The sequence below is a fragment of the Dermacentor variabilis genome, chromosome 1 (assembly GCF_050947875.1).
Source record: "Dermacentor variabilis isolate Ectoservices chromosome 1, ASM5094787v1, whole genome shotgun sequence".
In the NCBI taxonomy this organism is placed as follows: domain Eukaryota; kingdom Metazoa; phylum Arthropoda; class Arachnida; order Ixodida; family Ixodidae; genus Dermacentor; species Dermacentor variabilis.
In genome coordinates this window covers 155,585,480-155,598,545 of record NC_134568.1, presented here as the reverse complement: position 1 = coordinate 155,598,545, position 13,066 = coordinate 155,585,480, and the positions used below count along the sequence as shown (strand labels likewise).

Sequence of the window (13,066 nt, the reverse complement as noted above, 5' to 3'; positions counted from 1 at the left end):
GGCGAAACTTTATGGCACGCTGGTGGATGCAGCACCTCATGTTTGTTTTTCTCATTTCCTTTTTCCTGGATTTCACGTTCCTTTTCTCTTCAGTGCAGACACCCAGTAGCCAGATTAAATATAGCAAATAATGTGGCATGGGAACGTTGTAGTAAATGATTATTTTATCTTAGAATGCAAACAAAAGTTCACTGAAGGAGCTTCTCATTGTTACACGGAATATTGTTGCAAATCATAATACTATAAGTGGGTTCGACGGTACTTCTTTCTGTTAATTAAAATCCTTGGATGTTTGTCCCGTCTTCTTTTTTTGTACTACTCGGTTATAACAATTACTGGTTATAACATTGGAATTTTCTTGGCACTTGAATATTGGTATAAGTGGTTTTGACTGCATTTGTCTTTCCTTGATGATGCTTGTTTTTGCAGCATGTTTCTTTGTTAAATACACAGAATGTTATCTTCACTGTTTTTATCAGTGAGAGGTAATTACAGAAATAATTAGTTATGTCTGAGTGATTCTTTGTGTGATATTAGACTGGCTGATGCTTGAAGGAACACTAAAGTAAAGTACTAAGTGGAGTTAGATCAACAGATCAATCATTTATAAGTCTATCATCGTTTTTGTGTGCCAATATATCAATTTTTTGCCTAAGGAATTGTCATTGAAGGTTCCGCTACTGCTTCTCAACTTGAACCGCCCGCGCCAAAGCGGAGGACTTGACGTTATCTCCACGTGACCACCCTCTATGCCATTGTTGTCTTTTGTAGACTCTTTATTAAGCTCTATATACGAAGCGTATTGCTTGGCGGGTGTAGGTGTTCAGCTTGCATGGGTCGCTCTGTGGCTCTTCTCGGGTTAATTCAGGTTGCCAGTTAAGGTCACTTGAGCCTCCGCTGCAGAAGCTGGCAAGGTGGTCAATTGCCACACGTTGCCATCTTGGCCATTGTAAACAGAGAAAAGCGATGCCATTCGTAGTGGCATGCAGCTCTTTGTGAATCGGGGGTGCTGACGCCACATGTAAGAGATGCCATAGTCGACAATAAATGGCGCCACTCCAATTTCTTATCGCCGTCATTTTCTCGCTTACAAAAGCTCTGTTTTCATTACGAATGAAGAATTCGTTATTACAGAAGCATACTCTTTCATTCTAGCTTTGCTTAATATTTGCCTTTAGTGTCACTTTGAGAAAGAGAGAGAAATAAAACGTATTATCTCATAGGCTTGGTACGGTATAAAGTGTTCAGGACCCTGGTGTTTCTTTCCAGAGCTTCAGAGCAATTCACTGTGTTGCTAATGACACCAAGATGCAATTCAGTTACTGTGTATGAAATTTGATTGATTACAGTAATATCATAGCAACCTCATTTTGCTGTATAGGTGGATGAGCAGTGGGAGTATCCCAGGGAAAACCTAATCTTGGAGCAAAGTCTGGGTGAAGGAGAATTCGGCCGTGTGGTTCGAGCCCGTGCCCGTGACATCGGCGGTGTGCGAGGCTTCACGACGGTGGCGGTCAAGATGCTAAAAGGTAGTCTAGTTTTTCTCAAACTATATATAAGCAGACCACGGTACACTTACCGTATAGACTCGTGTGAGGGCCGCACCCGTGTAAGGTCCGCACGTCTAACTTGGCAGCCCCAAATTTGGGGAAAAAAACAGCCCAAAATTTGGGAAAAAAATCCAATTGAGGAGCAATCACGTTCGGTGCCCTGATGCCATGTGTGCGCATCGGCGAATTTTCACACGCTGCCTACTTCCACATGCCACTACTAAATGACGAGAGCCGGAGTGTGGACAAAATCCTGGGTGTGCACAAGTCGCCGGCTGGGCCAGCACCATTTTGATCCAGAGGTTCAGTCCCGTGTAAGGGTCGCACCTCGTCAAAATTAAAGAAAGAGTGAGGCCCTCACAAGAGTATATACGGTACATTGTCAGATAGTCCTCAGTGCTCAAACCTCATCATTCTCTAGTGGTGTGCAGTGTGTCACTACATTGCTTCAGAGTTAATCGCATAAAGTTGACATTCACCTTTAGATGCCCAGATAACCATTTATGTTCCATAGATGTCCGTAGAACATGATGTTTTAGTCATTGCACATATTCTATAGATATCTATATTTACGCAAACAATGTTACAAATACATACCATGGATATCGCAACTGGACATATGAGACCTCTAATAGATGTTCAATTTAGGCCTGCAGTTGTCTATAGAACATCTAGTAGATATTTTTCAATTCACGCTAGTGAGCCATACTTGCAGGTGCTATAGCAGAAGTATTATGACAGACAAATTCAGCATAATGTTTGCAGCAGATGCTGTATGGTAGAACGCCATTGCAGCAAAATCAAATACATTGCATTCACACATTAATGCACACTCCCACGACGAGGAAGCGCAGCGTACTTGTTCTCCTTGGCCGCCCCCCCCCCCCGCATGGCACACTGAGCATATCATATTAACTAATTTTAAAAGTATGTTGTGTCAGAAAATAGGCAGAGTAGATAAATATGACATGCAGACGTGATAGTTTCCAACTATAATTTGAACAAATAAGAAAACATGATTCTGTCATAGGGAAACTGGCAAAAAGAGGCCTATGGGGCAGGGCAACTATTAATGTGTGGTTCAAAAAGTCCTTTTGTCATGTTGTTACAACATACATCACACAATGTAATGTATGTCCTTTAGATGTTATGTTGAGATGTAGATTAATGGATCATACCTGAATATTGATAGGATATTGGTAGTTCACTGGGATGGATTCTCCTGAATTTTCTTCTTTTTTTTTGCAACACACAAGCACAGCTTAAAAACTAGTGATAATTTAGTACTTTTGGTAGGAATTGTTGCAGCTCAGCTCAGACAAGTCCAATGCACTGGCCAACTTTCTGCTTTAAGGGAAATCAGATTCAACTTGCCGATTTATATTGGTATGTGACACATCATGTGGCATCCGCAATGTAGCTCTGTGATCAGAAGAGTACCCGCCGCACATCCATAAGAGATGTTACCTGGAAGTATAGCAGGTAGGATGGCACGAGACGGAGGCCAGCACACTGGTACAAAGGCCTTTTGTCGTCTTCAGTCTGACGGCTGCCAAGTTTCCTACCTAGTTTCCTACTTGCTGGACTTTTTGCGTAATAATATGGAGATTGTTCTAATTTTTATTTCTCTGTAATAACCCTTCTTTAACCATGTCAATTGTTTATTGGAAGTGCTCATTGAGGTCTCTATGCATGTAGGACGAGGGGAATAAACACGTTTCGCAGTACCTGGTGGCATTCCTCTGAGCTGGAAAGCTTGAAAGTCCTGTGCTGAGCGATAACGTTTAACCTTCGTTAGCCGGTGAAAAAGTGGTCACCTGAGAAAGATAAATAAGTACACGTGTCAATACTGAGTTTTTTGGTGTTTTGCTGATCATCGAGTAGCTTCAACATATAGTGCCCGTTCATGGCACCTGACGTGCAGAGTTGTGTTATTGAAGTCACATTTTATGTACTTATCTTACAGACTGAAAGCAAAAGTGACTTACTGTTGTAGAGTGCTCTAACCAGTTGCATTTTATTATTAGTAAACACATGGTGGCACGTGCAATATAGGTTTAATGAATTAAACTCTTCCCCTAAGTGACCAATCATGAGATTCCACGTGCACACTTGTTTGCATTCTCACTTTTAGGCAGTTGGACACCAGCTGAGGAACAAGATTTGCTATCAGAATTTTGTATGCTCAAGGAAGTCAACCATCCCAACGTGATACGTCTTCTCGGGGGCTGCACCACGAAAGGTGAGTATTGTGGGTTCTTTTTTATACATATTGTTCAACGCTCTGGTAGATTTTTTTTCTTTTTATTATTAACTGTGAAAGTTATTTTGTTGTCTCACTCATGTCATTTATTTTGATGTTGCCAGCATGCAGCAGGAAGAAGCTGCTTGAGTTTATGAAGCACTAGGCCTCACTCTTTGCTGGCCTTTTTTCTCTCACATTGGTGAAATATCTTTAGGTGTTTAATGGTGTTCTAAGCAGGCTTTTACGGAATCTGCCACTGTTATGCTTTTTATGATGGTGTCCTTAATTCCATTCAAGTTATTCCCCCTTGGAATTTTATGTTAGACACAACACAAGCAAAAGCAATGGGAAAACCTTACACTATATGTATTCTGGAACAGCGCAACAGAGGAGTGGTCAAATAATGGCTATCTTCAACAGTACAAAAGATAAAACTGTGCTGCTGCTTCTTGAAAGCACAATTGCGATAGCATGACAAGCTACTTACATTTGGTTTGCGGAAGCTTTATCTAGTTTTGCCATGCATTAGATTAGTACAGCTTAGCTATACTATATTGTTTTAATACCTTAGATTAGTGTGTCTCAGTCAAAAGCGACACTGCACTGCTTTTATGAAGCCAGCAGAAAATAATGCAGATCAAGTCACATTTGGTTTTAAAAGGTAGTGCCACATTTAGGCAGTTGTTTTATTAATATTTGCTGCCTTGCACAGCGCCATTTCATCTGCTTAATATCTTTCTATTGTCGATCCTTATTGGTGCGTTTCCCTTCCAATTTTCTGTCATGCTTGTGGTCACAATGTTGGCCTGAATATGTATATATATATATATATATATATATACGTACACACGCACACATATACATATATAGGTGCAAATCTCAGCCATTCCAAAAGCCAACTATTCCCCTGACAACTGCTACTCTATCCTTCTGCTTGCCCTTCTTTTCCTCTTCTTTCACCTGGGGCGTTCTTCATTACCGTTTCACTCTCTGCCCCCTCTCCCCTCAAGTTCGCACAGGAGTAAGACAGGAGTTCAGTACACGTTTCACAAGGAATGTAAAGCAGAAAAGTGCATTTGCAACGATTGTCATCAAGCTCTGGAATTACGGCCAAACGAAACATCACAGGATCCAGAGCTTCCACAACAAGGAAAGGGCCAGAAAACCGGGGTAAGAACTTTTCGAAGCGCCAAGGTAAACGCGGTGCCCGTCAAACCATGACTAAATCACTTGGTTGGAAAGCGCGAGAAGGACTTTACTGAGAAGACGTATTGAACTGCGCTTGGTGGTGCAGTATTGCTAGCTGGAGCTCAGAGGCGAGCCTGATGCAGCGTCTTGGTGGAGTCCACTTTTGCAGGGCATTCTTGCAGACACATGTCAAAGCCAAAAAGGTGTTCTTGCGGTAACCTTGGCGTCCTCCCGTAGAGTAGCTTAAAATGCATGGCATGAGTGACTTCCTGTTGGGATGTGTTTAGAGCAAAAACCGCAGCAGCGACGTAGTCATTCCAGTATTCGTATGTGGGACAGATGTAGGAAGAAAGGATGTCTTTTATGGTGCATTTGGTGCGCTCAACCTGTCCATTTGTTTGTGGATGTTGAGGGGACGCTGCAGCATGTCGTATTCCATGTTTAGACAAGAAAGTTTTGAAGGAACATGACATAAATTTCATGCCATGGTCGGCATGGAATCAGCAACTTCGGCGTGCCATGCCAGAATATGAGGCACTCGTTAATTAAGGACTTGACATGAGCGGCTGCAGAATCAGGGACGGCTCAAAGTTCTACCCGCTTAGTCAGGTAGTCCATGGACACAATGAGAAATTTGTTGCCATGCTTGCTGCGAGGAAACGGGCCCATGTGATCAATGCCCACAATATTGAATGGTTCGTTAGGAGGGGCGATCAATTGTAAGGACACAGGCTGTGGGTTTGTGAGGACCTTACAAGCTTGACAAATGGTGCAGGATGACACGTACAGGTAGATATTGGCGCGCATGCCAGACCACCAAAACCTTTCCTTAACACGAACCAGAGTCTTCTGCTGACCCAGGTGGCCAGCAAAGGGGGCATTGTGACACATGAAAAGTATGGATGGTCGCATGGCCATAGGCACCATCGGTAGGTACGATTCACTTCCTGTGTATCGATGAGAAAGGATGCCATCTCGGGCTGCATAAGTTCATGAAAGTTTCTTGAGGCGCCACTTAGGGGTACTGGTATCACCAGAGAGGTGCCAGACGATGTCGCAGATTTCGGTATCCTTTGATTGTACAGCTCGGAGATCAAGTACTGCAAATGCCGGCACAGAGTAGTTATTAGCAGCAGGGTTACTTGAAAGGTAGTCAGTGTCTTGGTGACAAGTACCACTACAATGAACGACCATGAAGCTGTAGTCTTGAAGTTTGAAAGCCCACCGGGCAATTTTGGCATTTAGGTCTCTTGTTTGGAGCCAGCACAGTGAAATGTTGTCGGTAACAATAGTAAAATGCCTGCTGTAGACTTAAGGCCAAAACTTTTCAATGGCCCAGACTACCACGAGGCACTCAAGTTTTGAAGTGTCGTACCGAATTTCTGGTTCACTGAGGCAGCGACTGGCATAGGCAATGGCCTTCTCGTTCCCTTCGGAGTCAGATGTAGAACCGCCCCAAGACTGAGACCACTGGCGTCAGTGTGGATGATGCTAAGGGCGTCCTCTTGATAGTGTGCGAGTGTCGGGGGAGTCGTCAGGGCCGCCTTAATGTTCTGGAAGGCTGATTCCTGGTCGGGGCCCCTATGCCACTCCCGATTTTTCTTCAGAAGTTCACTGAGGGGTGCAGCATGAGCGGCGAAGCCAGGGACGAAACAGTGGAAGTAGGAAGCAAAACCCAAAAACATTTAACTTGTTTAGCCGTTGTAGGAGGCTAACGCTTGTAGCTTTGAAGGGTCAGGGTTGATACCGTGGGCACTCACAACATGACTAAAGGAGGTAACTTCCGAATAGCTGAATAAATACTTTGAAGGCTTTATGCGGAGCCCATCATCATCTAGAGCGCGCAAGGCAAGCTCCAAATGCCATTAGTGTTCGAAAGATGTTGGAACATAAACAATAATGTCATCCAAAGTACACCAATGCCACCGACCACTTCAAGTGTCGAGGGACCTTGTCCATTAGTCATTGGAGCGTTGCAGGTGCATTAGAGAGCCCAAAAGGAAGGCAGTTAAAATAGTACAGGCCATCCGGTGTGATAAAAGTAGTCTTCTCCGAGTTTTTCTCATCGAGCCCGACCTGCCAGTAGCCGTAGAGGACGTCGAGTGCAGTGAAAAATCTGACCCCATGAAGCTGATCTAAGGCGCCGTCAAGGCAGGGAAGAGGGTATACATCCGGCTTGGTAATGCTGTTTAGGCGGTGATAGTCTACACAAAATCGCGTAGTGCCGTCCTTCTTTCCTATGAGAATTACTGGGGACGACCAAGGACTGAACGAGCGAGATATGATACCACGCTGTAACATATCTTCCTCTTGAGTTGTAATTTCAGCCCATTCAGAAGCAGAAACACAACAACGGTTGTGTTGAATGGGTGCATGGGAGCCAGTGTTGATTTGGTGAGGAACAAGAATAGTACAGTGAAGTTCGCTCAGAAGTTCGCCTAGCACCTTCAAAATTTCACCAGCAATGCTTGGATATCAGAATTCTCGGTTGACATTAGGTTTGGCTGAAATGGAAAACATACCAGTCGACGGAGTCATCGGCACTCTCCGTGGAAGTACAGCGTTGCACTGTTGCTAGGAGCAGGGCTGAAGGGCTGCCCCGGGCACCAACACAGTTTCAGAGTGTAGGCGTAGCAGGCTGTCTGATAGGTTGAACACCAGGACAGCAAATGCAAAAGGAGAGGAGCGCTGTAAAGAGTGTGGGATGGCAAATTCATTGTCCGGTCACGAGCAGATGGTGCAGTCAACAAAGACATCCGCATCTAAGCATGCGTCCATGTCTCAATGAATGGGTACCCACACAGTGGAAGACAAGAGTATAGTTACTGTAGATGTTGCCAGCAAAGGAAAACAAAGCGGTGGTGGTGGGCGAGCATGTTCATTTTTGTGGGCCTTCGGTAGAAGCACGGTCGTTAGCGCACATATACATGTCGAGAGGACGCGCACTCTCATACGAAAGTAAGATAAATGCTCACGCAATGACAAAGTGCCATTGCTCAGAAAGGAGCGAGCTCCTGCGCCCGCATAGCTGGCCAACTTAAATATAGAGCGCACTCACAAGGACAGCAGTTCACTCAGGATTGTGTTGGCTATCAGGTCAGGTGCTGGATCATGAGGGAGCAATCCTATTATGCAACCACCATGGTTAAAGTCTATGGGTACACCCAGTGTTGAGCACCAGTTGCAGCCAAAATTAAGGGCGCACAGAGGTTTTGCATCACAATGAATGGGACACTTACGCTTTTTCTGAGAGCAGTCACAGTCATCCAGATTTCTCCAAGGGACGGTAGATGAGTTCCGTCAGCTAGGAGGAGGCCGGCTTGTGCGACCGTAGCCATCTTCAGATGGCACTGAATGGGCAGCAAATTTGGTGTTATGAAATTAAAAGCTGCACCAGAGTCCACTAGGGCATCAATGTTTTCCGGTGGCTCACTTAGCTGAACTTGCATCATGGGCATACCTGTAAGTGGGCCCAGTGACTGGAGAGGGACTTGACGACTCATGCGGGGTCCTGCCCTCGGTGGCGCGCAGTGGTTTTCCAACGAAGGAGTATGACACAAACAGTGTCGATTGTAATGGCCGATCTCGTTACATTGATAGCAGCACATGGTTGAAGAGCACTGACGGTATGCGTCGGAGCGAATGATTTGGCCTGCTGACACTTGTTGACTTGGAAAAGGGGCAGGAGTGGGGCCATGCAGTGGAGCAATTTACTATGTGAGCCTCCAAGCCAAGAGCTAAGGCAGCGTGAACTGTAGACACGTGGGCGAGGTGGACAAAGCGTTGAACATTTACGTCGATGAAGGCTTTGGTAGCAATCAAGTCGGCGGTGGAGTTCAGACAATCAGCCAGGGCCTTCCACAACAGGCGCTCGACATGAGCAGCAAGCTCTTGCAGACTGCAGTGGCCCTGTTGCACACACTGTAATTCTGTAAGGTGTAAGTGCTGAAGATGGGCATCACCATAGCGGGACTCGAGCGCCGAGACGAGACTTGCATATTTGGAACGGTCGGATGCTGGCAAGAACTCCAGAAATCCAGCAGCAGCAGAATGAAGCTGATCCACGAGGATTTAAACTTTCTGGTGAGGTTACCAATAGTGGAGCGCAGCGACAGACTCAAACTGCCTACGGAAAGCAGGCCATGACGTGGTACTGTCAAAGGTAGGTAGACTTGGGAAGGGTTGCCGACATTGCTGCTTGACAGAATTGGGAAAGGGAGATTGAGGTGCCGTCATGTCCACAGACCACAGAGGTCTGTGGTGAGGTCGGCGATGCGACCTCACCACGGACCTTTCCATGGACGACATACGCTGGACTAAAGAGTCCTCAACAGAGAGCAGTTGCTGGTCAAGGCATGCTTGAAAAGAGTCCAGGAGAGCCGCTAGGTTGGGCACAGGCTGATGGTGAGTGCAATCCAACTCGGCAGGGTGAATGTTTGAAGGCTTCGTGCCAGAATCTGAAGACTCTGATGGCGGCGACTGTTGCATAGGGATGGCGTCATTCGCAGAAGGGGCGGGGTCCAGTTGAGTGTCCGATGACGGCGCCAACATAGATTGTGGCACTGATGTGAGCGAAGGCATCGTACTGGGGGACGTCTTGCTGTGGGTTAACATGACCGCTGCCACCAAGATGTAACGGGAGTCCGGTGCCTTGAACAGATTCCAAGCAGTACACGACACACCCAAATCTCAGCCGTTCCAAAAACCAACTATTTCCCTGACCTTCTATCCTTCTGTTTGCCCTTCCTCTTCTTTCACTTACGGCCTTCTTCGCCGCCATTACAATATATATATATATATATATATATATATATATATATATATATATATATATATATATATATATATATATATATATATATATATATATATATATATATATATATATATATATATATACAACAAGATTAGAGAAGGAAAAACAAGGATGAGACAAGTATAGAGGACTGTAGCACACAGGACGTACAGAGTCCTGTGTAATTGTCTCCTCTCTTTTTTTCCCTTTTTTGCACTGCTGATTTTTCTCAATTATGAAGAAACTCATCCAAGAAAATGTTTTACTAAAACAAAACTAATCGTTGGCAGCAATATTTATTTATGACCATCATCGGCATTTCATCGGCTGTTCGAAGAATAACTCCTCTTTCCAAGTGTTGTCAGTGTCAGTACGTGCACTTAACCTGACAGCGTTCTGTATTATCAGGCGTTTGGTGTGTTGGAACACCATGTACCCAAGCACATGAGGGTGGGACCCTGCTCTCCTAAGTTCTCGTGTTACATGACACCATTGGAAAGAAAAGGATGTTCTACATCTGGTCGCCATGACCCTGAGTGATGCTGGCTAACACTCCCAGAGCTAGATCTAGTACACATAAATACCCAATATAGTATATACGAATTGATAGCCATCACCATAATACAAATGGTAGTGCAATGCATTCTTGATGTGGAGGTTGTGGGCTTGTCTCCCACCTGTGACAAGTTATCTTTTCATCCACTTCATTTTCCCTTTTTCTCATTATTTTCTACATGTCAGTTTCAACCACAGAATTATTCCTTCACCTTCCTTGGCTTCATTGCCTGTTAGTTTTACATATATGGTCATTATTAACAAAAATCGAGCCCCTCTGTTTCCTTCTTCTTGTAAATATGCTAAGTATTCCAAACATGGGGGGAGGGGGGAACATCCGTGCACGATAAGATTTTGCGACACATACAAAGCAGGATGAACATGTGGTCACATAGAGTATAAATGCAACTTAAACATCATCCTAAACAAAAAAATGTGGTCAACTAGTTGGCTCAAATATCCGTATCAGGCTGTGGCAAGAAGCCTGCAGCGAGTTCATTGGCTAGCAGTCATATCTCAGAGCATCTCCAGTCTAATACCTAGAAGGAAATGTTTTAAGATGGGAGTGGGGCAAGGAAATCTTGCCAGAGAACGTTGAAAGGGATTCAGTTTAAAATGCTAGCTTTCCTTGCTGTAATTTACAAGGCGTACAACACTGTTGTTATCATAATGATGATGTTCCCTGCAACTGTCAGTCATCCCTTCACTAAAGTGAAAGATGGACAGGCTATGTAAGGCACGCTTACTGTGTATGAGAGTGAGAAAAGAAAATATTCCTTATTATGAGTGCAACAAAACACTCTTGTAGTTTACCATTCTATGTAGTGACAAAATTAAATTAAAAGGTATGGGATGAAGAGTAAGTGCTGCAGGTCCTCTGCATTTCTTACCTATTCTAAAAAAGTATATTTGACTGAATTTCACAGCATACCAGTTGAGCAGCAGGAATGGGTCCACAAGATAGTATGTACATAGAAGACTGCCCTGAAATAACCATGTGTTAATGACTGAGTGTATACTCTAGGCCTGCATATTTATATATGGGCTGACCCTGCCATATCTAGCAGCCAATACTTGGTCCAGGCCTGGGCACATTGCTTGGGCAGTGTGACACTTTCTTGGCCAGGTCTTGGACTGAGCACAGTCCAGAGTACTTTCATGTCAAAATACCACTCTACGTTAAAGCCCAAGAGTAAACAGCAGGTTGTTCACTGACCACTGCAAATGTTTCCTGCAGACACTGCGTCATGTATGTGGCAAACACATGGGAGTAACAATAAGAGAAATTGAGGGGCTTCATTTTTATTAACATCCATATGAAGCCAACATATAATTACTTGGCTTCATTGTGTGTTGGCTTCATGTGGAAACCACATGAGAAGTACTTTCGAGATATTTTTGGTGTGGTGTCTCCCGGTGTCAGTCTCTGTATTTCATGGTGTGCTAAAAACTGCACGGCCAGTATGGCAAATGTATGGTATCGGAAATCTGCTTTAGGAGGTGTACACATAGTGCACATCTCAGCTGCGTTACAGCATGGTCATTATGCTACCTAAGGTAGGCAGAGCTGTGCCAGGCCAAAATTTCATGTCATACCAAAATGATACCTTTCATATGGTAGTCACTTTACTGTGTGCACTACTGCACCCCCTATCGCTGTGACTGTTTAACGCTTATGGCAAAACTTCCATCTTTTTATTATTTTTTCTTCATGTTTTACACAAGCATGAGTCAAGAACAAAGCATAGCATGTTTAAATGCGAACAAAAGCCAAACTCTCGAATGCTTTAGTGGCTTCCAGTCACCCATAGCAGTTTCTCCATGCTTTTAATTATAGCACCCTACAAACTCTGTGCTTATTTAATGACGAAAATGCAGCAGATACACCATGTCCTGTTGGAATCTATATACAGTGTAATGAGGCAGTGTTCACGCGCACCTTCTCACCTGGCTCAAGGATGCCCCGAACGAAGAGCTCTGCAGTGCAATGCACCTTTGAATGCAACCAGCATTATAGGAGTTGAAAAAGGCAAGCTAGCCTTCTGCGCCATCTGTTTAAGGATGCTCTACTTCCCCTTGGAGGCACAGATGCAACTGTCCACGCATTTGCCAGGCGGCGCAAAGCATGCGCAATTGTGAGGCCATCTCCTCTAAAGCCCCTTAAACTTCGTAAAGTACTGCCACGCTTTCAAGAATGCCGCCTCCTCCTCGCGTGCTCTGGCCGAGGCCAACGACGCATCGCTATTGGCCTAATAGCATCACGTGGGCCCTCGCGCTGTGCATCAGCGCCATTTTTGCTCAAGAAGCGTCTACGGAGTGGCGAGGACCGCATGTTGGCGCCGTTGCTACGCTCGAGCAGTGTAGGCGGCGCCACGGTCGAGGAGGCAGCGTGAAAAAGAGGAGAAACGAGGAGGAGGGAAGGCGGAGGAGGACAGTGTCACATTTTACGAAGTTTATTGGACTTTAATCTCCTCCAGTGCCCTCTCTCCCATCTCATTGTGGCTCTCTGCATTGCGGCCGCCTTGCCCTTTCCACACGCCTTGCGGTCCTCTTGCCCTTTCCACCAGCGCCTAACCAACACCTCCTAGACAAGAAGGCCGGAGTGCTTGGCGAGTGACGTCACAGAGAAGAGGCCAGCGGCACGCTCGGGGATACGGATTGAATGGAGGGATCGCGGCTTGGTTCACCTAGCAGCCGTATGCTTTTATTGACCACTCTACACTTTTTCTTCAG

The 13,066-nt window shown here is 45.0% G+C and overlaps 1 protein-coding gene across 1 annotated transcript in view; it reads left to right on the top strand.

Moving 5' to 3' along the window:
• LOC142587196 (proto-oncogene tyrosine-protein kinase receptor Ret-like) overlaps positions 1–13,066 on the top strand; it is a 352,467-nt gene that overhangs the window by 313,005 nt on the left and 26,396 nt on the right. Inside the window, exons 13-14 of the mRNA XM_075698074.1 lie at positions 1,382–1,529; positions 3,685–3,792. Of these exons, the coding sequence (XP_075554189.1) occupies positions 1,382–1,529; positions 3,685–3,792 (256 nt within the window). The remainder of the gene's footprint in view (positions 1–1,381; positions 1,530–3,684; positions 3,793–13,066) is intronic.